Source organism: Anolis carolinensis, chromosome 1 (assembly GCF_035594765.1).
Source record: "Anolis carolinensis isolate JA03-04 chromosome 1, rAnoCar3.1.pri, whole genome shotgun sequence".
Lineage (NCBI taxonomy): Eukaryota > Metazoa > Chordata > Lepidosauria > Squamata > Dactyloidae > Anolis > Anolis carolinensis.
In genome coordinates, this window is record NC_085841.1 from 119,371,033 (window position 1) to 119,398,609 (window position 27,577).

Genomic DNA, 27,577 nt, shown 5'->3' on the forward strand with positions numbered 1-27,577 from the left:
GGTGTGGTGTTTTGGGTGTTAGACTACAACTCTGGGCACAAAGGTCTGAATGCTTGCTCAGCCATGGAAATCTACTGGTTGACATTGGGTAAGTCACACACTCTCAGCCCCAGAAAACTCTGTGATAGACTCATCTTTGGGTTGCCAGAAGAAGGAAATGACTTGGGTACAGGACAAGCCCTATTAAAAAGTCATATCTGCTAAAAACTGTACAAACCAAAGGTCTACCTAAATAAACCAGGCAGAAGAAATCATCTGTGGAGCACTGCTGATAATACATTTTGATGGAAAGATAAAGAAGTCCAGGGAGCTGTAATCTAAAGGAATGGGTGGAAACTATATGGTCCCCCCAATGTTGTTGAGTTGCAACTCCCAGCATGCACCAGGGCATCTGAGATGGCAAGCCCAACAACATCTGGAGGGGAAGACAATTCCCAGCTGCTATCTAGAACAACAGAACCTTTAACCAAAGGGAAAGTGAATCATAATAGGCCTCTCATCGCTTCACAGAAATCGTGCTGTGTCCTCCTTTCTTCTCTCTCCTTCCTCACACAAATGCATGGCATTGTGCCGAGCCACAGAAGGTATGATTGGGAAAGCGGAGGCCTTTTGCGTAAAAGTCTTCCAAGCTGCAATCCCTGGCTATGGCATCCCAAGAGAATGGCTTGTGAAGAGCCATGCAAGCATGAGTCATGGCAGCAAGATAGCAGATGGTAGCCAAGAGAGCATATGGTAATTCACAACAACAAAAAGAACCCACTTAACAGGCTTCAGGGAAATGTGATTCTCTTCTAAAACCAAGTACACAGCCCTCCCGTGGCACTTTACTTTAGCTCTAAAATGTGGGAAAACACACTTGTGGTTGCTACTACAGTACTAAATTTGGGTAGGACACAGGGATAGGAGGAGAGGTAGAGACTGCAGTGGAATCCAGAGGACTGAAATCAGCACCTAACCCTCTCCAGGTTGCTGCCCATATCTGATCTCAGTAGTATAAAGAAAGATATTAACAACAACAACAACAACATCCCCACATTGACACTGCTGATATTCTAGTGGCTATGTAAACATAAGACAAACTGCAGGGACACTGAATTATATCATGTATACAGATAAATGGTTGTTTGCCATGTGGACACTATACTGCTCAGTTGTCCATGCATTTCCCAAGTGTCTGCTTCAACTATGTTGAGCTCAACTAGATTGTAAGCCACTCTGAGAGCCTTTGTGGCTGAAGAACAGAGTACAACTACTCTAAATAAATAAATAAAAATCCTATGTCTGCTCAAACTATGTTGTGGTGGAACATATTTGTTAACCCAGAGAAAAAGCGTGAATATTTTATCAAACATGCCACTATGCAAATACAAGTTTTGCATTACAAAAAATAGAATGCCGATCCCATGGGTGTAGCATTTTAGGACCATTATTTTGTGTAATCTACAACAACCTTGCAGTGCTGTTCAGAGGTACCAGGCCCCTTCTGGAGGCTGAGCTGAAAGTTAATGCCCTGCTTTTATTCCCTTGCTGCAGGTTGGGCTGAGAGAGAGAATCCACTGTTACTACCACAGACAGAATAGAGACTAATTTATAATTTCATTTTTTAAAACCCTTATCTAGCACTAAGGTATTCACAGAAACCTCATGAACCACCAGCTTGCTTCAATGCAGACTGGACCAATCTCTGGTGAAGATTTTGAAACAGGCACAGTACCATACAGGAAGCAAATACATTATTAAATTGATCCACCAATGACACATCCATCCAGAAGCTCTGGCAGACACAGGAAGCTCTATGCTATAACTGGAAAATGTTTCCTAGGAAAAGTATTTGGATACAGCCCTTAAAACAAAACTATTGATTTTAACAGACTGCTTCTGTTCAACCTTCCATTGACATGAGTACCATATTAGTGATATGTGTACCTACCCAAAAGTAAAAGTAATTGGATTATGTGATTTTAATAATCTTAATGTTGAAATATTTTTAGCAGTTGTTTGAATGTATATGTTTTATTTGCTGAATATGAGTTGTATGGCATCGAATTGTGCCTTTCTCCCTTAGGGTGAGAAGGGCAGGATATAAATATGGAAAATAATAATAATAATAATAATAATAATAATAATAATAATAATAATGTGTAGTTGAAGGGTTTCATGACCAGAATCACTGGGTTGCTGTGAGTTTTCTGGGCTGTATGACCATTTTCCAGAAGCATTCTCTCCAACGTCAGGAGAGAATGCTTCTGGAACATGGTCATACAACCCAGAAAACCCACAACACCCCAATAATAATAATAATAATAATAATCATCATCATCATCATCATCCTCATCCTTCTTGAATTCAACTGGTCTTCCTCCCTGAAGTTTGCACAGAAGTTGGGCTGCATCCCTCATCTGCCCTAGCCAGGATAGTCAATGGAGAGGAATGCTGAGAGCTGCAGTCCAACCTCTGGAATGCTAGGTTTTGCCCACCCCCAGTGCTCTGAACTGAAGCTCATGCCCAGCATCCTAAATATGTCTTATCAGTATCCCACAGCAAGAAAACATCTGTTCTTTCCTCCTTGAAAAAAACACTTTTTAAAAAATGCAACAAACAGTTTTAGTGTTGCATTTCCATCACATGAACCAACTGCCAAAAACGGGCTTACAGTTATAATGGGGGCGAATGCTTCTATTGTGAGTGCTAAATGACCATGCATTGTGCAAGTTCTGAAAAGATTTTATATTTACGCAGCAGGCTCCTCAAATGGATAATTAGTTGTTATTGGCCATTAGCACACAGCTACCGAATGCAGCGTATGCTTCCTGCCAGATCTGATCGAGAGCATCCGCCTTCACCAGGCAAATGAACTGAACACAAAATATCATCTTGCTAAAGATCTTCCAGTAGGAATGTAAGATTCAGGGAACCCATGTGTGTTTGTCTACGAAACCAAGCTCAGGGCCAGTTTTACTAAAACAGAGATCGTTATCCTATAAGAATATAATTCCTATCTCTCATTAGCATGTTTACATTAGTGTGTTTACATAGATATATCTTTACACTTGGTTACTCTTTCAGAAATACAGATTATCCTCTCAAAAGGATTTAAAAATGTAACAATGGAAGAGGATAGGGATTTTTAACCACGATGCACTGCCCACAGAAATATTATACTGTCCCACAAAAAAGACATACTGTACTAAGAATGATTTCTGATGTTACTCCTGATAAAATCCTGGGATCCATTCACAGTCCTCAAGATACGAACAAGATGGGGTCTGCAGGTTTGTTCTTAAATTGAATTTGTATGTTAATCAGAACAGGTACATTTTAAAGTATAATTCCAGCCATCTCCCTCTCTGTCTTGATATATATAAGATTAGGATAGCAAAGGGAAAAGTTAACACCCCTGTGATGTTTGTTTTGCTGTCTTTGTCCCTGTTCAGAAGGTTTCAGCTCACTTTCTGTCCCTGTGGAAATTGGATTTTGAAAAATGTTGCTTGTTGTGGAAACAAGGATTGGTGATAAAGCTTCAGCGGAGACACATTTTCCCCATGATAATAACTCTTCCAGGAGTGAATTTCCCTTCCAAGGGGTAGATTTCTCTCACTTCCTGTTGTCTCACCCCCATTCTTAACTATGAGTTGTACTGCCTGTATTTCTTTATTTCTATTTATGCCCCATTTTTCTCCCAGCATGAGAACAAAGAGGATAATCATGTAAAGAGTTTTACCTTGGATTAATATCAAGTTTTGACTTTGGTGGATTCGATTTTTCACAGATTTGATTTTTGAAACGTTATCTCTAGGAATCTCTAGGTCTTCCAATGCAATGCTATGTTCAGCTTCTAACAGAAATTGACCATAGAGACATTCTCTCGGGTTAAAAAAGACCAATTTTTAATGGTGATCTAAATTTTTGAATTACTTGTTTTTATGGAGCCCAAATGGTAACGTATGAGAAGTACCAACACACCTGGGTTCATATAAGGTGCATGTGTCAAACCCCAGGCCTGTGGGCCAAATCTAGCCCACCATGCCACTTTATGTTATACTGCAGATGCCCCTACTCCTCATCATTAAACGTCATGACTAGGGCTGATGGGAGTTGTGATACAGTAACATCTGAGAGGCTACAAATTGTTCTGTTTAGTCAGGACAATGGGGTTTGAATTGTCCTAGCTTTTGGATACGATGTCTTTTGGATATGATGTCTGGTGTTAAAATGTCCCTTTAACCTTTCCCCAATTTCAGAGCCACAAGTGCTGTTGGGTTGCAATTCTCATAGTCCCCAGGCTGCATGGCAGATAATCAAAAGTGATCCAATTCTGGGCACCGCAGTTGAAGGGAGATGTTGACAAGCTGGAATGTGTCCAGAGGAGGGCAACTAAAATGATCAAAGGTCTGGAGTACAAGCCCTATGAGGAGCAGCTTAAAGAACTGGGCATGTTTAGCCTGCAGAAGAGAAGGCTGAGAGGAGACATGATAGCCATGTACAAATATGTGAGGGGAAGTCATAGGGAGGAGGGAGCAAGCTTGTTTTCTGCTGCTCTGCAGACTAGGACGCGGAACAATGGCTTCAAACTACAGGAAAGGAGATTCCACCTGAACATCAGGAAGAACTTCCTGTGAGAGCTGTTCGGCAGTGGAACTCTCTGCCCCGGACTGTGGTGGAGGCTCCTTCTTTGGAGGCTTTTAAACAGAGGCTGGATGGCCATCTGTCGGGGGTGCTTTGAATGCGATTTCCTGCTTCTTAGCGGGGGGTTGGACTGGATGGCCCATGAGGTCTCTTCCAACTCTACTATTCTATGATTCTATGATGGAAGTTGTCATTCAACGACATCTGGGGGATTTAGTTGGGAAAAAATTAAAGAGCACTGGCGACTATGTAAAAAAATTATAGTTGGCCCTCTGTATCCATGGATTCTCTGTCCATTAATTCAACAGCCTTTTGAGGGCAACCAGAAGGCTGATGTGGCTCTTAGTGAAAATTAATTTGACACCCTTTATGTAAGTTTCCAAAAGGACAAAAAGATCACAACTTAAAATTACAGTGTTCCCTCACTTATCGCTGGGGTTAGGTTCCAGGACCACCCGCAATAAGTGAAAATCCGCGAAGTAGGGGCGCTATATTTATTTTAATATTTATACATTATTTTAGTAGTTATACACTATTTTAAGTCTTTATCAACCAATCGTATGTTGATAAATCGCCTCCTTCTCCTCCCATTGTCGCTTGGGCTCCTTTTCTCTCCCTTTGGCTTCTCCTTCCTCCCTTCCTTAGACTGTAAGTTGTAATTTTTTATGATTTATAATATTCTTTTAAAGTTTATTGAGTGAATCCGCAATAAGGGAATCGCGAAGTAGTGAGGAAGCACTGTACTCACTGAGAATGGAGCCCTCCCAGGGGCTCATGAAATGGTAACGGGGGGGGGGGGGTATAAGAACTGGAATGCAGAGGGCCAACTCTCAAACAGGAAATATTTTGTGCTGTAACACTGTGTTTGCAGGGCCCACTTGTAATATTTTCCACACTGAACACATTAAATTAAGAGGTGACTGGAAAGCATGCATACATATACACACACAGGGGTTACGTGCCAATGCTTTTGCAAATATCAAGTTAAACTCAAGCTAGCATTTTTGCAAGAACCTCAGTCAACATCTACAAGATAGTTGAAGAGCAGCGCTGAGGATCATATGGTCCTCCCTATGTCGTTGGACTAAAACTCCAGTCACCCCTTACAATTAGCAGGGCTGTTGGGGCAATGGAAAATGACGTTATCGCAGAGGTCCAAAGCTCACCTGCCTTGTTCCAGAGAATTTACAATTTTAAGGTGGTGGGCTAGACTTCAGTAAGGTTTTAATTACAAAAAGATTGATTAGTTATGTAGCAATTGGCCAGCTTGATTAGCATTAAATAGCCTGGCACCTTCAAAGTCTGGCTGTTTCCTGCCCAGGGGTTTAGGATGAAAACATGAAAATGAACAAAATCTGGCTACCAGCATTTAACAACTCTAAAATCAGCACAGTAAATAAAGAACAACACTCAGAAAACAGGGGAATTCCAGACATGAAACAATCAGGGCCAGTTAACACCTCCCAACAAAGGATTCCCCCAGGTAGGAAACAGCCAGGCTTTGAAGCTGCTAGGCTATTTAATTGGTTATTTATACTTCTAACAAATTGTAATTTTATAAACTAGGGCTAAAAGGCTTAATTGATAGATCAGCTGAGGTACGTCTGCTTAAGGTGTGCAGCGTGATCATAAACATGTTTATTCAAGAAGTGCCGAATAGTAAAAGAGAACTTAATCCCAAGCAAGCATGTCTCGACAGTAATTTGTATTTAATATCAATGTATTATTTTAGACTATTTTGGTCTAGTGTTTTACTGTAACATAAAATTGCAATATAAACTCTTGCCTTGACTTCCAAGCGTAGGTGTACAATTTCATTAATTGCTGATGACTTATACTTTAGCCATTTTACTCCTCTTTCAACAGTTCAAAAATAGTTTTACTGGAGTTCTGGCTATACACAAATGTATTTCAATGCAACTGATAAATCAAGTAAAAAGGAATTGTAAAAACATTCAAAGACCCTTAAATAGTAGACAGATATAGCATAACCATCATGTTTAGTCATTGCTTACCAATATTGACAATGAAATCTAATAATGTAAGTAATGTTACAAACATCAAGACTCAGGTCTTTCATCTCAGCTATTCTTCTTCCTTTGAAATACTATATAGCCTTGGAGCATCTGGTATTCATTTGTGGTCTCCCAACCAAATACTAACCAGATCTGACCCTGCTTATGTCAGAGAATAGACAGAATCTGGGGTCTTTAGGGCATATCAATCTAATTATGTTTTTACTGATAGCAAAGGCCTATAAAAGATACTGAACATTCAAGCTAAAAAGTCCAAAAGATAATAAGCAAAATTTTTATCCAAGCTCATAAATCATTTAGCATACATAGATTCTACACTTCCTTGTACAGACAAGTATAAATACCCTAAAGGCCCCACATCCCATCTCATCTTGGAAGACCACTGGTTTATGCTTTTTACAGGTGACTCAGGCCCCATCTACACTTCCATATAATCCCATTTCTGATCCCAGATTATCTGATTTGAACTGGATTATATGGCAGTGTAGACTCAAAGTCCAGTTAAAAGCAGATAATCTGGGATCAGATACTGGATTATATAGCAGTGTATATCCAGCCTAAGTATAAACATATGCCTTTGCCTAAACTAAAGATCTGTGCAGCTGGTTAAAAATACATTTTTCCACCTAAGTTCATAATTTATAACCTATCCTTTCATCTTCCATGATGTGCCATCTCGTCTAGCCGTTTTATAAAGATTTGACTTGGGGTGTGTGCATCCCAACTCTCCATACATTGGCTCAGAAGTAATTGCTTCAGTTCAATTGACACTCAAGTATATTTGCATAACAAAGACTGCAGTTTCAACAGGCGGTTATTTGAGCACATCTGACAGCCTCCTGCCCCAAAGCCATTTGAACAGATGGAGGTCCATTTAAAAAGAAAAAGTAAATAGAGCATTATTAATGATTATGCCTTGATTTTCAGAGACCTGCCCCTCTTCTTTCATAGGGAAACCCATAAGGCCACCTTGCCTCCTTTTTCTGAAAGCTCCAAACTGTAGTAAAACAAGAAAGAGGTCCTGGCGTTTTGGAATTAAAGGCCATCTATCTCTCCCAGAGGCAGAGTGAAAGCATCAACAGCAGCAGTACACCAGGAGCAAAAATAATATGTAATGATGAAACCACATTCCAGCCCAACCCAAAGAAGTTCCCGTATGACGATAAGATGAAACATTCACCAGACATGGGCTCCACCTATAACCTCAGGAGAGAAAAAAGACCAAAACAAGTGCAATAAAAGCGTTTGCAAAAGGACAGAGCCCTGTCATAGCAATACTTCCTTTATTCCACTTGCTTTATTTACTAACTAGCTGTGCCCGGCCACGCGTTGCTGTGGCGAAGTCTGGTGGTCTGGGAAATAAAGTATTGAGGAATTGGTGGTAGTTAAGGTAAAGGGTCAAGGTTTTCTCCTGACATTAAGTCCAGTCGTGTCTGACTCTGGGGGTTGGTGCTCATCTCCATTTCTAAGCCGAAGAGCCGGCGTTGTCCGTAGACTCCTCCAAGGTCATGTGGTCAGCATGACTGCATGGAGCGTCGTTACCTTCCCGCCGCAGAGGCACCTATTCATCTACTCCCATTTGTATGTTTTCGAACTTCTGGGTTGGGAGAAGGTGGGGCTAATAGTGGGGGCTGTGTTCATCTGCGACCTTTGGGTGCAGAAGTTCAGCAGCTCAGCGGTTTAACACGCTGCGCCATCAGAAGAGATTATTTTCTCAAGGTTGTGAATATACAATATTTCTCATTGTATTTGTCTGTTGGAGGGAAGTATGAATGTTGGAATTAGGGAGAATGATTAGCATGTAATGGGCTTGCAGCTTTAAAGCCTGGCTGTTTTCTGGCTGAGTGAATTTTTTGTTGGGAGGTGTTAGCTGGCCCTGATTGTTTCCTGTCTGGAATTCCCTTGTTTTGAGAGTGGTGTTGTTCGCGATATTTTATGTGCTTCTATTGTGTGTGGGTCTCAGAAAAGAGAAGATTTGCCAGACTTTGATGATGGGAATACTTTGTTGGGAGGTGTTAGCTGGCCCTGATTGTTTCCTGTGTGGAATGGCCCTGTTTTCAGATTGTTGTTCTTTATGTAGTGTTTTGATTTTAGAGATTGTATTGTTCTGTTTTATTATAGCAGAGTAATTTTTATATATTGATTTTATTGTTTTTGAATACTTGGAGCCAGATCGTATTCATTTTTACGGTTCACAGCAGCATAATAATAATAATAATAATAATAATAATAATAATAATAATAATAATAATATGTCTGGTAATACACACTGCTTCACTGCATTGTGAGCTTCCTTTCTGGAAGAATCCTTTCTTGGGAGGTGTTAGCTGGCTGTGATAGTTTGTTTTGTGGCATTCCCAATTTTCCTGATTTCAGAGTGTTATAAAAATAATAAGTTAGTATTATTAGTTATTATTATATTGTTGAATGATTATCAATGTTCTAATAATTATTATTCCATTTGTGAATGATTATCACTGTAATAATAATAATAATTTACTCTTATTTTGAATTGTTAATACATTATTGGATGATTATCAGTGTTATAATAATTATTATTATGACAGTCTTGAATGTTTATTATAGTTGTAATAATAATAACTTGTTATGATTAGTTATTATTGCATTGTTGAATGATTATTACTGTTATAATAACAATAATAAATTACTATTATTATTGGTTACTATTACATTCTTAAATGATGACCAGTTATTATTATATTAATAATAATTATTATTGACAGGGAAGGGAAAGGTGAAGGCGATAGGGCTTGAGAGGGAAAAAAGGGGTGATGCTGAGGCATTGGAGGGGTTGTCATTTGTGGGTGAGAACAACAACAACCACAATAACAACAGAAAAGGGGGGGCTCAGCCTGGGCCAACTTGGGCCTTCCCTCGAGTTGTTTTGGGCGCCAACTTCCACCCTTCCTAGCCTGAGGCTCTTTCCTCCCCCCCCCCCCGTCAGCCGTTAACCGGGTGAGGGGGAAAAGGAAGGGGCCTGAGGCCGGGAAGGGTGGGGGTTGGCATCCAAAACAACTGGAGGGGAGGTCCAGGCCTGCTCGAGGGCCATGCCCTCCTCTTCCCCCCTCACCTTGAAGTCCTCAGAGAAGAACCCGGGAAGAAGTCCTTGAGGCGGGCAAGGGTGCAGACGGCGCTGCGGAGGGCCCGGTAGGAGGAAGGCCGAGGCCGAGAGGAGGAGAGAGGGTGAGGCGGGGGTCCGCGGGGCCTTCCTGGCGCTGAGGGGAGGGGAGAGGGGCGGGAGGAGGGGGCTGCTCGGCGACCCTCCATGGACCCTGAGGGGGGAGGAGATTGAGGGGGAGAGGGCAGAGGAATCCACCTTCCTGCCTTCCTTCAGCCCAGGCCCAGCTATGGCTAGGTGTTTGTGAAGCTTCCTGGGTGAGGATGATGTGTGTGTGTGTGCACGCGCGGGAAGGGAGGAGAGGGCGGTGTGCGCGCAGGCGCAGATCGCCTGTTGCGGTTTTTGGGCTTTTGTTGGCCCTGTGATTGTGTTTGGCATCTAATTGTGCTGTATCTTACTGGAGCCGTGGATAATGGGTTATGTGGCCAAATTTCAAGGTTGGAGGGCCTTTACTTTTGTTGTTTTGTGCATCGCCCTGATGCCATTACTCTTTTATATATATAGATCGGTTACTGTTGTGTGCCTTCAAGTCTTGTTTCATGATTTAGGGCAAGCTATTGATTGGTGATGGTTTTGTGGGACTGAGAAAGAGAGCATCTACATTGTAGAATGAATGCCGTTAGACCTGAGTTTGACTGCCTTGGGTCAGTGCTATGGAGTCCTGGGATTTGTAGTTTGATAAAGGTCTTCAACCTTGGGTTGCTGTGAATTTTCCGGGCTGTACGGCCATGTTTCAGAAGCATTCTCTCCTGACGTTTCACCCACATCTATGGCAGGCATCCTCAGTAGTTGTGAGGTATATTGGAAACTATGCATGGGAGGTTTCTATATCTGCAGAAAGTCCAGTTTTAAAAACCTCTAAACTCAGGACAGTAAATAAAGAACAACACCCTGAAAACAGGGGAATTCCAGACATGAAACCATCAGGGCTAGCTAACACTTCCCAACAAAGGATTCCCTTAGACAGGAAGCAGCCAGGCCTTGAAGCTGCAAGGCTATTCAATGCTACTCAAGCCAGGCCTTGAAGCTGCATGGCTATTTAATGCTATTCAACATTCGCACAAGAGTCTTTTCTCTCACCCTGGACCTTTCCCAGATATATAAACTTCCCTTGCCTAGTTTCCAACAGACCTCACAACCTTTGAAGGTGCCTGCCATATATGTGGGTGAAACGTCAGGAGAGAATGCTTCTGGAACATGGTCATACAACTCCGAAAACTCATAGCAACCCAGTGATTCCAGCCATGAAAGCCTTTGACAACACGTCTTCAGCCTTCAGCCTTCTCTGCCAAAGAGTGATGGTTCCTCACCAAACTACAAATTCCATAGCATTGAGATGCGGCAGTTAAAGTGGTATCAAATTGCATGACTTCGACAGTGCAGATGTATCCTGAGTTGCAATCCAAGAATCAAATGACCACCTACAGAATGTTTTGGATGGGTAAAAAGAAGATTAGGCTTTCAAAGGAAGCGACCTCTCAGGATCCCTTGCCTAAGAGAAACCCCACAAATAAATAGAGGCTGGAAGACACAGGTTTGCCTCTATGCTGTTGAATGAACAGCATATGGCTCATTGTTATGGGAGCAGTAGTTTGATGATACACCAGCATTCCTTGTCAGAGAAGGATCAAGAAATGGTAAAAGCCCCAAGATCCCACAGAACCAGGGCAGCTAAAGTGGTGTCCAACTGCATTCATTCCACAGTGTGTTTGCACCCTGGGTCTCATGCATGGAAGCTAAGCAGGCTTTGCCTTGGTTAGCGTTTGCATGGGAGTCCACAGATAAGCCGAGGGCTTATCTATCAGTAGGCCAGCTAACACCTCCCAACAAAGGATTCCCCCAGGCAGGAAACATCCAGGCTTTGAAACTGCAAGGCTTTTCAATGCTAATCAAGGTGATTAATTGCAACGTTCACACTGGCCTCCAACAGACAAAGAGTTATTTCTCTCCCCCCTCCGGACCTTCCACAGATATATAAACCCCACTTGCCTAGTTTCCAATAGACCTCACAACCTCTGCCCGCCATAGGCGAAACGTCAGGAGAGAATGCTTCTGGAACATGGCCATGGCCACAGCAACCCAGCTCTGAGGATTCCTTGCCTAGGAAAAACCCCAGAAAGGGAGAAGCGACCTGGGATCTGTAGTTTGGTGAGGTACTTGCAAAGCTACAACTTCCAGGACCCCATACCATGGTGTTACGGGATCCGGGGAGCTTTACAGAGCCTTCCTTGCTAAAATAGCACCGATCTACACGTCCCAGGGTCAAAACTGCATTGATTCAGCAGTGTAGAGATGCACCAAAACCCTCCGTTTCTGGCTCCACTCACCGCCACGGATCCCGAAGAGGAGGCGATGAAGACACGGATGACCATCTTCTTCCTTTCTTGCTTTTTTCCTTTCCTTCCTTCTGCTCCTTGCCTGCCTGCCTGCCTTCCTACTACATCCGCCTGGCACCAGCTCCTCCTGCGGCTTTAAAGGTAAAGGTGAGTGGTGCTGGGCAGCCAGGGAGGCTCCTCTCCAAAGGCAGAGCCAATCAGCAGCAGCAGCAGCAGCCCAGCTCCCTCCTCGCCTCCCTTCGCCTCTTCTGTGCCTCCAGCAAAAAAGGACGGAGCCCGCGATAAGCAAGGCTCCGTTGCTCCAGGGAGCAAGAGATAAAAAGCCAGCGAGGGTGGGGATTAAGGGCCGCACGGAGGAGCCTGGGAAATGTAGTCCCGACCAGCACTGCCACTAGAAAAAAAGAGGCACAGCCCCAAAACAAACCCACAAACATGCAAGGAGGAGTTCCAGTTCAGAAAGGGAGAACCAAATCAACACACCTACCTAAACAATAGAGGCTTAAAGCCAGGCTCTGCATTACAACCTATGAGGAATCCTGTAATTAATAAGCTGTATACCTGATCTGCTTAAAATGTTCAGCTCCCAGTGTATTGATTCGTTTTGTGGGAGAGAAAAAACATACTACTACTACTACTACTAATAATAATAATAATAACTTTGTGTTGTTGAAGGCTTTTATGGCCGGAATCATTATGAGTTTTCCAGGCTGTATGGTCATTAAGCAAGTGGGGTTTATCTATCTGTGGAAAGTCCAGGATGGGAGAAAGACTTCTTGTCTTGTTGGAGGCCACCTTACAATCATTCATTAGCTAATCAGGCCCAGATGGTTTTAATAATCTATCCTGTATTTGTTATGTCTTTACCATTTATGTGTTTTAAATGCAACTATTTACCCTTGTATTGCTGTTTCAGTTGACTGGTTTTTAACCCTAGTTTCCAACAGACCTCACAACCTCTGAGGATGCCTGCCATAGATGTGGGCGAAACGTCAGGAGAGAATACTTCTGGAACATGGCCACACAGCCCGAAAGACATACAACAACCCTGTGATCCCGGCCATGAAAGCCTTCCACAACACATTGGTTTTTAACTGTTATAATATTCTTGCTTCATATTGTATTACTGTTTTTATCTTTTATATTGTGATTCGTATTATGTTGTTGTTTATTTTGTCCTTATGTTGTTTGGGCCTCTGCCCCATGTAAGCCGCCCCGAGTTCCCGCGGGGAGATGGTGGCGGGGTATAAATAAAGTTTTATTGTTATTATTATTATTATTATTATTACAATTGGCAAGCTTGAGTAGCATCAAATGACCATGCAGCGTCAAAGCTTGGCTGCTTCCTGCCTGAGGGAATGCTTTGTTGGGGGGTGTTAGCTGGCCCTGATATGCTAGTATGAAATAATGCATGGAAGACACAATACACATCATAGCAAAAAAAAACACACACACACACACACCCTTAAAGAGTTAAAAATGAGATCACCTAATTCAACACGAAAGTTTTCTTGATACGTTTATTTTTTATCTTTTCAACACATTTCTGTCTTTTAGTTCCTTTGAAATGCCAAGGACTAAACATTCCTATATATAATGGAGCCTCCATCCTTGAGAAGAGGTGGGTAAATTATTATTATTATTATTATTATTATTATTATTATTATTATTATTATTAATTAGCAGGTTAAGTATCCCTTATCCAAAATACAGGGGGACCAGAAGTGTTCAGTATTTTGCAATATTTTGCCCATATACAATGGAGCCTCCAGCCTTGAGGAAATAACAAATTATTGTTATTATTGTTGTTGTTGTTGTCATTGTTGCAGGTTGAGTATCCCTTATCAAAACGCTGGCAATCAGAAGTGTTTGAGATTTTGGAATATTTGCCTATACATGCTGTAATTGATAGACTGAAAATGGGATCCAAATCAAAACAAGAGATTCATTTACATTTCATATACTTCTTAAGAATGCATCTACACTGCAGAATGAATGCAGTTTGACCCCACTTTGCCATGATTCAAAGCTATTGAATTATTTGAGTTGTAGTTTTTACAAGCTGTTTAGCCTTCTCTGCCAGAAGGCAACAAACTCCCATGGTTCCATAGCCTTGAATCATGGCAGTAGAAGAAGTGCCAAACTGCATTAATTCTCCCATGGAGATGCGCCCTTATATACATAACCCGAAGTAACTTGATGCACAATATTTTTAATTGGTGGCATTCTCCCCCTATCTGAATGGTTTATCCCATACTGTCCAGACCTGGCACCATGCTGTGCTGACAAAGGTGCCTCCCTGGTGTAAATGGATTATAGGATTGTTCTTTTAGTGTGTTTAGAATTGAAGCCTTACATGTAAATCCATTCCACTGGGACCAAATTGGTTTAGAGTTTGAAACAAGAGTTCAGTGGGAGTTCATTTGCTTGCCTATGGGGTTTTTTTTAAAATAAGATTGTATAACAGAGTTGGTTTTAAAAAGTTTTCTCATTTGTGCACAAATGAAAAGTTGTAGTTTGGCAGAGAAGGCTAAAGGCCTTGTAAAACTACAGATCCCATGAGTCCATAGCATTGAGCCATGACAGTTCAAGTGGTGCCAAACTGCATTAATTCTACAGCATAGGTGCACCTTCAGCTAAAGAAGCCTGAGATTGCAAGACTTTAGTAGGTCTGTTGAGTGCTTTCCAAACTACAACTCCCATGACTCCATAGCATGGAGCAATGGCATGGTTTCAAACTACATTAATTCTACAGTGTAATGCACCCCTAGATACCTTGCTATTAACAGACCTTTTATGGTCTTGCAAACTCAAGGAACTATCCAAGGGTCTGAAACTATAGGGGTCAGCACTTTGGATCACTCCTATAAATTCTAGACTAATACAAGGAAAGTATTCACGTATTCACCTCCCCACTGATGTAGAAGCTTTCAGCTACTTTTGATTATCAGCCAAAGTAAACACCACCATGAATCACCAAAAGGCCTGGAAAAAAGTCTCTCTTTCTACCGCCCACGATATAATGTTGATAAAGATCAAAAGACATAGTCCACCCTGCCTTATTATAACTGTCACTGCTGAGAGTAGCACAAGTAGATGCGTAGGAAGGAACTATTAGACTGCTTGCAGGCTTCATGCAGAATTGGAGACCAAAGGGAAGGCTGTTTTGGAGTAATAATGTAATTTTCCAGCCCTCTGCCCACTGGGTATACTGGGCACAGTCACACAGTGAATCAGATTGTTTTTCCATATCTACAAAGTAACATGGAAAGCCCGATAATGAGCCAATACTGTATAACTATAATTATATAACAAACTTTAAATTGGGAGAATGGATTAATTCCCCCCCCCCCCTTTTGTCACCAGGAAGATTTTGCACAATCTCTTTCTAAGTCCAGTGCTTGGTTTATTTTTTTATCATATCAGAAGCGAAACCAAGGGTACGGTTGTACAGTATTTAGAAACACAAAGTTAAAAACTTGACATTTTACTAAATGTCCTTTGACCAGAATCTGGCCACTTGGAGTGCCATTGGTGTCACTGTGAGAAGGTCCCCCATTGTGCATGTGGCACGGTTCCAAATGCATTGTAGTAAGTGGCCTGTGGTTTGCTCTTCTCCACACTCGCATGTCACAGGCTCCACCATGTAACCCCATTTCCGAAGATTGGCTCTGCATCTCGTGGTGCCAGAGCGCAGTCTGTTCAGTGCCTTCCATGTCGCTCAATCTTCTGTGTGCCCAGGAGGGAGTCTCTCAACTGGTCTCAGCCATGGATTGAGGTTCCGGGTTTTAGCCTGCCACTTTTGGACTCTTACTTGCTGAGGTATTCCTGTGAGTATCTCTGTAGATCTTAGAAAACTGTTTCTTGATTTAAGGCATTGCTTTGCTGGCTGATATCTGAACAGGGGATGGGGCAGAGATGTCACTGCCTTGGTACTTTCATTGTTGGGTGCTATTTCCTGGCGGATGTCAGGTGGTGTAATACTGGCTAAACAGTATAATTTCTCCAGTGGTGTAGGATGTAGATATGAAAAATTACTAGGAGGGAAAATACCAGATTCCAGGGATAGAGCAGAAATAGGACTTTGCTAAAACACACAATCTGTATCTGCTTATAGAGTAATAATACTGTATTACTTAATCAGGACCAAAAATATTTGCATCAATTATTCCTCAAAGATTAAATAAATTTGTAATGACATATATCAACCCAGACCAAAGTAGCTTTGTGCCAGTAGGACAATAGCTAGCTGCATAAAAAGATCTTAAAATATAATCCAGGCAAGTCAATCCCATTAAAAAAACCCACTTACTATAATAGTATTGGATGCGCTGAAAGCTTTTGGCCACCTTGTGAATATTTACTTTTCAAAATTAATATGGGAGACAGGTTCATTTCAATAATAAATAAATTATATGAAAATAAAAATGTTGTAGTATGTGTAAATTCAATAGATTCTCAATCATTCACTTAGGCCAGTGATTCTCAACCTGTGGGTCCCCAGGTGTTTTGGCCTACAACTCCCAGAAATCCCGGCCAGTTTACCAGTTGTTAGGATTTCTGGGAGTTGAAGGCCAAAACATCTGGGGACCCATAAATTGAGAACCACTGACAGATGAACTCAGTAAGCTATTCCACTTTCCCCCATTTTATTTGCATTAGCAATAGAACTATTAGCAGTATTAATAATTTTTAAAAACTGCATAAATACAAAGTATAAAACTTACCTGAAATCCTGTCAATATTATTCAATCAGACATTGCATTATATCCTTTGGTTCCTTTTGCTACAGCTCTTCTCGCTATTAATGCCACTGCATTTCTTCTTAGGTTTTAATTTTCAGATTCAAAATGTATCATTCCTGCCCACTTTAGCTCACACAACCATATAACCCAGAATATCAAGGCAGAAAATCTCACAATACCCGCTTTGAACTGGGTTATCTGAGTCCATACTGCCATATATTCCAGTTCAAAGCAGAAAATGTGGGATTTTATTCAGCTGTGTGGAAGAGGCGTCACTCTCATACAGCAATGTTTATGTTCCATTTCTTCCTTTATAATGATTCATTTCCCCTGATTAATGATTCTCCTATTCCATGTTCTAGTTCAATTTCTATATGCACTTGTTTATTACTTAGAGAAGCTTTTGATGAGGCAATCACCAATGTACCAGATATGACAGGAACACTGAGAAGCATCTGATGATGTATCTATAGATCAAAGATGGATGTAATATTCACTTTATGTATCAAAAGTTTATTTTCCTTCTATGTGCTCCTGGGGGTCTTATTGCAGATGAAAAAGGATGCAGCTATTTCTAGTAATGCATGTTAGATGCCCATGCCAATAAGTAGTACAAATGCATACACTGAATGTTGAGTCACATGACAAAGACTGAACACAATTTGGTAGATGGGGTATTAACAATGAACATAGAGCCATAAAAACAGGGTTGAAAGGAGCCACGTGGGCCATCAAGTCCATCTTCTGTTCAGTACACGATCTTGAGCTAAATCATCTTGGCATGTAACTTTCCAACCTCTTTCTGAAAGTGTCCAGTGAAGGAGACCCCACTACTTCCCTAGGCAATTCATTCTGTTGCCAAACCACTCTTATATCAAGATGTTCTGTCTAAAATTCAAGCAAAATCTCCCCTCCTATATATTAAAACCATTAGACTTGGTCCTACGTCTGGGGCAACAGAAAATAAGTCCGTACCCTCCTCCTCTTGAGACATTCAAAATGGGCAGCTATGCCACTCATGAATCTTCGGGCTCTTCCACACAGCCATATAACCCAGAATATCAAGGCAGAAAATGCCACAATATCTGCTTTGAACTGCGTCATTGGAGTCCACACTGCAATATATTCCAATTCAAAGCAGAAAATGTGGGATTTTATTCAGCTGTGTGGAAAGAACCTAGTGGCCCTTCCACACAGCCCTATATCCCAGAATATCAAAGCAGAAAAATCCCACATTATCTGAGTGAGGACTCAGATAACCCAGTGGGATTTTCTGCCTTGACATTCTGGGATATAGAGCTGTGTGGAAGGGCCCATAGTCTCATCAAGCTAAACATGTTCAGATCCTTCAACCTTTTCTCACACATTTTGATTCTATGAGTCTGTGATCCTGTTCTCTGTAATTCTTATTGTGTCATACAATTCTTTGCATTGTGTGGAAAATTCAAAGAATAACACCACACATGGCCCCTTCCACAAAGCTGCATAAAATCCACATTGAACTGGATTATATGGCAGTGTGAACTCAGATAATCCAGTTCAAAGCAGATGCAGTGTTCCCTCACTTATCGCTGGGGTTAGGTTCCAGGACCACCGCAATAAGTGAAAATCCACGAAGTAGGGACACTATATTTATTTTAATATTTATACATTATTTTAGTAGTTATACCCTATTTTAAGTCTTTATCAACCAATCCTGTGTTGATAAATCACCTGCTTCTCCTCCTGTTGCCGCTTGGGCTTCTTTTCTCTCCCTTTGACTTCTCCTTCCGTAGGCTGTAAATTGTATTTTTTATGCTTTATAATAGTCTTTTAGAGATTATTGAAAAACCGTGAAACAGCGAATCCACAAAAAGTGAACCGTGAAGTAGTGAGGGAACACTGTATTGTAGATTATCTGCCTGATATTCTGGGTTATATGACTTTGTGGAAGGGCCCCTATGTGAATCTGGGGTCCACCAGATGCAAAACATTGGCAGAAGTCTGTAGACTCACATGACAAATTAAGGGAAAGAGTGACTCCTTGTCCATATTCACTTCCTGTAGTTGATACTTAATGCATAATGCCCAGTGCATTAGCATGTAACATCACTCATGCAGCTTCACCAGAACCTACCTCCGGTGATATCAGACATGGCTCATCCTTAGTCCTTATGGTTTGGCCCTCTAAACCTTTAGGCTCCGGAAGAGTCCTGACCAGGCAACTTAATTCCTAATCCATATTCAGACTGTCAAACTGGCTGACATCATTAATGCACACAGTACATTTCCTCAACTGTAAAGTCATATGCATGTCTTCTCAGAAGGATTCTGGGTTCAAGAGTACTTGATTCCATGGAAACAGCACATAGGAGTGCAGATATAATATATATAATCATGTAAAGGAGGAAAACAAAGAGCTTTAATTCAAGAAAAGGTCTCTATAGCTAGCAAAAAATGATGGCACGCACAGCAGTTAGGTTTTTTATGGTTGACTCCTACCATCCCAAAGCCATCACCTGGTTCAGTGCTGAAGCTCCACTTAGAGGCTTCGGAAATAATTGCAGGGTGCTTAATGAGGATTCTGATCATGCTAGTCCTTTGAACTAGAGTCTAACACTATCTTTATATTGTCACAAGACAAGGAAGAAAAGAAGGAAATTATTATTTGGAGAACCCACATATACTAAGAGGGGCAAGAAAGGAGCTCTGTACATATCCATATTTGCACATCTCTCAGACAGGTTTCTACCATCGAGCCACTTTCAACTAGTGTTTTGGACTACAACTCTAATTATCCACAGCCATCACAGTTGTGCTGGAAGGCTATGTCCAACACATTTGGAGGTGCCTAGGACACCAAGGGGCGATTTTCTGGTGTTGTGCCTACTAATCTAGTATTCCCAATATCTCCATTGGGCTTTGGGGGGTTATTTATTATTTCTACTTATTTTTGTATAGATTTATTGGTGGTAGTTTTATTGTCTATTTTTGGTCAAGCCTTGGAGGTCTTTATTATTTCATGCAAAAGAGGTATAACATTTAATTATAACTAAATAAACATGCAGATGCCAGTGTCAGTTCCTGCCTGAAACAAACACATCCTGCCCATGTTTTTCAACTGTTTCACACAATGATTTTGGAAAAGGAGACTAATTTTCAAGGAAGGAATTGGCAAAACCTTTCCCTAAGAACCCCTATGAAATCCATGGGGTTGCCATAAACTGACAGATGAACTCAAGGTACATTCACACACAATTTCAAACCAGATTGGTTTGAGGTAGGGACATTATTGGTTTGGCATACTGCAGTGTGACATGTATGCCCCAGATGACTTACTAACATCCTTGTTGCATACTGTATGCAAAGCCTGGGTGAAACAGCGCAAACGAGACAGATGCTGTTGTGTTATAAATGAATTTGGACTCTTTTTTGAGTACAGTTTAATGAGACAGGCAGTTCCTGAGTTACAAACATCCAACTTACAAATGGCTCATAGTTAAGAACGGGGGTGAGACAACAGGAAGTGAGAGAAATCTACTCCTTGGAAGGGAAATTCACTCCTGGAAGAGTTATTATCATGAGGAAAAAGGGTCTCCACTGAAGCTTTATCACCAGCCTTTTTTTCGCCAATTTTTTCAAAATCCAACAATCACAGGGACATAAAGTGAGGTGAAATATTTTCAAGATTTCAAACGTGAAAAGTATGTGTGTGTGTGTGCATGCAGCTGGAGTTACACTTTAAAAAATGCACCTTTTCCAACTTCCATACAAATTCAACTTAAGAACAAACCTACAGAATCCATCTTGTTCATAACTTGGAGACTGCTTGTAATCTCCTTCTACCCAGAAGATCAAAATAACAGGTAGATCCTATATACATCATTGCTATGACATCACATCATCCATTGGCTGAAATTAGGTAGCAGGACTCTCAATAGAATGATCTCAGGGCACTTCCACACAGGACTAAAATCCACACCAAAGCAGGCTTAAATAACCTGCTTCAGCATGGGTTTCAGTCCCCACTCTACAAGAAAACCCAGGCTTTTAACATTGGGATGGCATGAAGACCCCCAATTTCCCCCTAAAAGTTAATTAAAGGGTACTTGGCCGCCATAACTTCCCTCCTCACATCATCAGGAGATGGGAGGGGTGAGGAGGAAAATCTCTCCTCGTGACCCCTCCCCTCATGCCAGGATGAAGCAAAAAGAAAAGTTATGGTGGCTGGGTACCTTTTAATTAACTTTTAGGGGCTAAATTGGGGGCTTGGGGGGCACCATCCCGTGCCTTTGGGCTCCCGGGACTACCCAGAATTTCTCCACAGAACCAATACTCCATTAGACTCAGGCCTTTCAGGAAGGCCCGAGTCTAATGGGGTATCTAATTAATTTGGAACAAACAAAGGAAACTGAATTAATTCCAAATTAATTCATTTTTACTGGAGGCGTTCATTTCCATTAAAACCTGAGTGTGCCGTCCGCCAGACAATAATAAAAAACTATAAAGCTGAAACGTGCCGTCCTTTATCCGGGCGAACTGCAAATCCCTATAAGCTGTCCTAAAATATTGAACGACTGAGTCTGGAGAACTTCAAAAAAGGATGTTTATTCATACAAGGTTGTAAACCTGGCACAGATCTTAAAGTTGCAGAAAATGAAACAAATTTCCATAGGTTTTAGTTGCAGAATTATCCCTGGTTCCAGAAGGCAAAGGTGATTATAAAACCACTATACCCTAATCACGCTGTCTATATTAGAAGGAGAAACTCTTTCCTTCCCTATCTTTACAGCAAAGATTAGTTCTAGAAGCGATGGAATAACCCTGCTCCTCTAACTAGATTTCCTATTCCAGATCAGTATAATTCAATACTTATCTAATTTGGATAGGCTTAGATTGGCCTGGTTTTGAGGATGATTTGTCCCAGTTAGCCTTGCACAGCTCCAGCACGTTGGAAGACTATAGCCAGAATGAAACTCTAAAATGGAGACTAGACCCTGGTAAAAAGGGCGGTCCTAAGATGTTGTACTCTTTGACCAATCATTGCAAAGAAAACTGCAGCCAGCTCTTGCAGACTTCAAGCCACCTTTCCTGGGCTTTTGCAGCCAGAGGCTGAAACAAAATGCAAAGGAGGGAAAACAAACAAACGACCAATAAGTAAGGCAAACCATCGTCCTGGGGGACGGAACACTCCCCGCTTAAATTCCCAGGATGTGGGAATTTACCACTCAAAAACATACAAACACCTTTGCACATATGACAATACAAACACTAGAACTTTAAACATCTCCAATAAGCAACACGAGGTCACTAATTGGTCTGTCCAAAATGGACACTTTGTCTCTGTTGCAAGTCTTTAATTGAACTTTCCTGACCTTACCATCCGGGCAAGGAAAGGTCTTTAATACAATGCCCATGGGCCATGCATGGCGGGGCAAGTCTTTGTCCTTTAACAACACAACGTTGTTAACCTCAATGTTGTCCTGTGGGCTTTGCCAGATTCTTCTAGCTTGAAGCTGGCTTAAGTACTCAGCTTTCCACCTTTTCCAAAAGTGGTTGGCCAAGGACTGCACCTGTTTCCACAGGGCACGGTGAGTTCCGTCCGGAACTGGCAACATGATGTCCTTCCATCCTGGCACCTTTTGTGTCAAAATAAGTGCAGGAGTCAGTGGTTGTAAGTTCTCAGGGTCACTGGTAAGGGGAACCAGCGGCCGGTTGTTGATAATTGCGGTAACTTCCGCCATAAGTGTCACCAAAACATCATGCGTCAATGACCTATGACTCAAAAGCATGGCATTAAGGATTTTGCGACTAATACCAATCATCCTCTCCCAAACACCACCCATGTGGGAGGCGTGAGGAACATTGAAAGTCCACATAATTTGTTCAGTATTCGTAAAGTTCTGAACCTTTGGGTCTCTCCCAAACCTAGACACACAATTGAGTTCTTTGGTCGCACCTACAAAATTGGTGCCACAGTCCGACCAAATTGACTTAATTGGCCCTCTGAGGGCTATGAACCTTTTTAATGCGTTTAAAAATGATGAAGTGTCCATCCCTTCTATGACTTCTATATGGACAGCTCGTATTACTAAACAAGTAAACAAAACTGCCCACCTCTTGTTATTTACAACACCACCCCTGGTTTTCCTAGTGACAACCTCCCAAGGACCAAACACATCGATTCCCACATGGGAAAAGGGTGGGTCTGTCAAAGTCCTATCCTGAGGTAGTTCTGCCATCAACTGACTTTGACAGTTTCGCCTAAGGCGCCTGCATTTAACACATTTGAAAATACAACTGTTGACCAACCTTTTGGCATTAACTACCCACAGACCTTCATTTCTAAGGGCTGCCTCAGTTAGAGTTCTACCCTGATGATGGATCCTTTCATGGTGATGCCGAACGAGCAGCAATGCAGTGTGACTATTAGGGGGTATGATGATGGGGTTTTTTATGCACGCCTTGAGTTTAGCTTTGGCTAACCTTCCTCCAACTCTCAAAATACCCTCCTTGTCTAGAAATGGGTTTAACTCATTTAGAAGACTTTGATTAGGGATGTTGAGCCCTTGCTCTAGCCTAGCTATTTCCTGCTTGAAAGCAGATCTCTGTACTGACTTGAATATGACGCTCTTAGCCTTTATCATATCCTGGACCTGTAAAGGCTCACTATCTTTGCAAGCTAAACGATGTATAAGCCTAGCAACTGCTCTAAGAAGACTGTACCACTCCGAAAAACATTCAAAACGGTGTGGTTCCAGGCAAGATCTTTGGCCCATCTTGATTTCTGTGGTCATCTTGCAAGCTTTCACCTCTGGAACGGACTCGGGCAATTCTGTATTATCGGTGGGAGAAAAGGCTGATGGAAAATTGACTTCGGTCAAGCATCTGGGGCCTGTCAGCCAACTTGAACTTAACACTCGTTGAGTTGAAGCTCCTCTGGAAGCGATGTCAGCTGGGTTGTTGCTGGTGGCGACGTAGTGCCACTGGCTAGGCGTAGAACTGGATAGAATGTTGTTGATTCTATTAGCCACATACACCTTGAATCTTTTGGTTGTGTTGTTGATGTAACCAAGCACAACTGTACTGTCCGTGTGGAAATGGACATCTTGAAACAAGTCTCCTATCTCTTGCTGGATGATGCGCCAGAGCTGGACAGCAAGAACTGCTGCACACAATTCCAGCCGGGGTATTGAAGTTCCCATAGGAGCTATTTTAGCCTTTGCCATGATGAATCCTGAGTGACAAAAATCTCTGTCCTTTTGTCGCATGTATGCCACAGCTGCTATAGCTCGCTCAGATGCGTCACAGAAGATGTGAAGTTCTGTGGTGGGTTCTATCATTACCTTACAGGGCGCAAATTGTCTGGGAACTGCGATGGTTTCCAGGCCTTCAGCTTGGGCAGTCCAGTTTGACCAAGCCGTTTTTATTGATTGAGACAGCTCTTGATCCCATCCTATTTTTTCTTGGATCACCTGTCTGAACAGAAGTTTAGCAGTGATCAGGACAGGAGCAGCTATGCCTAAGGGATCAAATATCCCATTGATGGCGGAAAGCATCTGTCTCTTAGTGTTCACAAACTGAAATTTAGATGCTCTTAACGAAAGATGGTCCGATTTTACATCCCAGAGAAGTCCTAAACTAGACTGGGAGCTTAACCCTTTGAATAACTCATGAACATTGCTTTCCGCTAAGTCTTCGGAGGGAAAGGCTTGCAAGATTTGTCTGCTGTTGGATAATAGTTTGTGCAGGCGAATGTTGGCACCTTTTAACAAAGCCTGCAGCTCATGCACTATTTGGATGGCTTGATGAACGGAGTCAAACGAAACCAGAAGATCATCCACGTAGAAGTTGTGGTTAACTATGCTGGCGACTTCTGGACTGAACTGGTGCCCAAACTCATCTGCGGTTCTTTTGAGGCAGTAGTTTGCAACGGCTGGAGACGGGGTATTTCCAAAGACATGTACGCGCATCTGAAAAACCCGAACGTCACACAAATTTTGAGTGTCCGCGTACCACAAAAACTTGAGGTACCTGCGATGATCAGGACGAACTAAAAAGGCGTAAAACATCTTGTGGATGTCTGCAATAACAGCAAACTCTTTCTCTCTAAATCTCAAGATGACTCCAAGCAAACTGTTTAAAAGATCTGGTCCCTTTAGCAAAACATTATTAAGAGAAATGCCTTGGCATGCGGCACTGGCATCGAATACAATTCGGACCTTGTTAGGCTTTTGGGGATGCGTGACTTTATGGAAAGGCAGGAACCAGTTTTCTTCATTGACCTCACTTTGATCAGAGACCTCGGCGTAGTTACTTTGGAACATGTCTTCCATAAAGCCAACGATTTGCTCCTTTACCTTGGGGTCTTTCTGCATCTTCTTCTTCAGTGACCAGAGTCTATTTTCTGCCACATGCCTGTTGTTTGGCAAAGTGGGTTTTTCTGCTTTAAAAGGCAGAGGGGCTATCCAATTTCCCTCGGGACTCCGGGAAACTTGAGAGTTCATGATCTCTAAAAACCTCTGTTCATCTTTGGAAAGCGCTGTAGTTTCATCCCTTTCGGAGACTTCAAAGATGGAAGAATACTCTGGTGTTATCCCCTGACAATAGACCGAGATATGACTCAAACAGCTATGCATTAGTGTGGGGCGACTGCCTTGAAGCACGTGCGCTTGACGAGTGCCCACCGACGATGGAGGGTGCATCCTATTTATGCACACTGGGCCTGTAACTGTCCAGCCTAGTGGTAGCAGCTGAGCAATGGGCGCCCCTGGAGGTCCCTTAACTTGGTCGTTCACATAGAACAAGTTCGGACAGTCCGCACCAAGCAGAAGGGCAATGTCCACATCTGGACGGAAAGCAGGTAAGGCGTTCTTCAGCTTTCGCAAGTGAGGATGGGCTTCCACGACTTCTCTGGTGACAATCTGCCTTTTGTTCCGGGGAATAGAGGAACACTCAATGAGGTCTGGTAACTCGAACAGTCTCTTCTGGTCACAAGAGGAGACAACAAAGCCGGATGCTATGCGACCCTGCAACTTCTTCTTCCCTACACAGGTGGACATGGTGTAGTCGACCGTCTGGGTTTTTATGTCAAACAGTTGGAAAAACTCTGGAGTCGCCAGGGAGGCGTCGCTTTGTGAATCCAAAGCCACGTAAAGTCTCTTTTTAAGCCAAGGTCTTCTGGCTGGATATACATCTGCTAGGCAGATGGGATGGCAGACTCTGAACTGGTGCACGTCAGAGCATAGTTCAGTACAGGCAACCGATGGAGCATCCTCCTGCATCCGTGACGCGGTCTGCATGTTGGTGGCTTCAGTAGATGACCCTTCTTTGGAAGACGTGTCCCCTTTGGCGCGGGAGACAGCGTCAGAGTTGTGCATCGCGGTGCAATGCTTAAGGCTGTTACACCTTGCGCATTTGACGTCCTCTTTGCAGTTGGATGCAAAGTGAGGAGTTGCTCCACAGCACCTAAAACATATGCCCAGCTTCTGTACAATCTGTTGTCTTTCTTTATAAGGCTTCTTGCCAAATTCCCGGCAGTTGGCCAAACTGTGAGGCTTTTGGTGAATGGGGCAGAGCACCTCCTTCACCTCTGACTTGGATTCGTTGGCCCTGTGCTGAGTTTCAACAGCCTTAACACTAACCGGTCTTTTGGCCTCTCTGGATGGTTTTTTCTCCACTTTAGGTGCCTTCTCTGGCTGGGTCCCTTGGTATAAGGTGGGGAGGCCCGTCTGCGGATCATTCCTTTCTCTGGCCGCCCTGGTGATGAACTGGACCAAATGAGAAAATGGAGGGTATGCCTGGGAGTGGGCCTCCTTGTAGTTGAAGACCTCCTGTCCCCAGCGTTCTTGCAAAGTGAAGGGCAGCTTGGTCAAGATCTGCCTCTGGGACAGGTGCTGATCGAGGCACTTCAAACCGGGCAGTTCTGGATTCTCCTTGGCCGACTCTAATTCCGTAAGGAGATCGCTGAGGTCCCACAAGAGTTTGAAGTCTTTGAGTTTCAAAGCTGGGAACCTTTGGAGCTTGTCCATAAGAGATGCTTCAATCTCTGTGCTGGCCCCATACCTCTGCTGCAACCTGGCCCAGGCCTTTTCCAGGGCTTTGTCGGGATCGGCTACGTGGGCTGCGTAGATCTTCTTAACTTGTGAGGATGAGGCTGGGCCCAACCATGCAGCCAGAAGAGTCAGTTCTTCCTCAGGCAATAACTTTAAGTCTCTGATTGCTCTCTGGAAGGTGGCCTTCCAGAGAAGAAATTCCTCAGGCTTGTCCGAAAACTTTTCGACACCCTTGTCCTTAAGATCTCTTCTGGGGCTTCTGATGATGGAGACAAGCTGGGACTCTGGCGTCGAAGGGAACAATTGAGGAGTTTGCTGTTGTGGAGTGGACTCCCACCGTGCACCTTGCGTCAACCTTTGGCCTCTTGGAGGGATGACATCGACCACTGACGAATCGGTGGCTCCCTGTGCAGCTGTCTGTAAGGGCCAACTAGCACTTGGCCTTGAGGCCCTGATTGACTGACCTAGGGATTTAGCAGGAGGCACAGGTAGCTCGGGCAAGGGTGAGCTCCCCGCTATGACGCTCTGCTCTGCAGGAAACTCAAAAGTGACTTTGGGGCCCTGCTCTGGGTAAGGAGAGAAGTCTTCCTGTTCCTCATCCGAAAACTGGCTGTTTAAGCTATTAAGATGCACAAGCACCTTGGAAGAAGGGTCCTGCTTCGGC

General features: G+C 42.7%; 1 protein-coding gene and 1 long non-coding RNA gene across 4 annotated transcripts in view; one reads left to right on the plus strand and one right to left on the minus strand.

The window, feature by feature from the left end:
• The window catches only part of sh3bgrl2 (SH3 domain binding glutamate rich protein like 2), a 36,980-nt gene extending 24,516 nt beyond the window's left edge, over positions 1-12,464 (minus strand). The window contains exon 1 of one of the 3 annotated variants that reach the window (XM_003215679.4): positions 12,129-12,464. In XM_003215679.4, the coding sequence (XP_003215727.1) occupies positions 12,129-12,173 (45 nt within the window). In that variant the 5' untranslated portion in view covers positions 12,174-12,464. Of the gene's footprint in view, positions 1-9,753; positions 12,001-12,128 lie in introns of those variants that run through there. The other 2 variants (XM_062981411.1, XM_062981414.1) reach the window with 2 other exon arrangements.
• Positions 9,779-13,407, plus strand: LOC134299237 (uncharacterized). The gene is made up of 2 exons (XR_010006420.1): positions 9,779-9,866; positions 13,072-13,407. It is a non-coding gene; the product is annotated as an uncharacterized LOC134299237 (long non-coding RNA).
• The last annotated feature ends 14,170 nt before the right edge of the window (positions 13,408-27,577 follow it).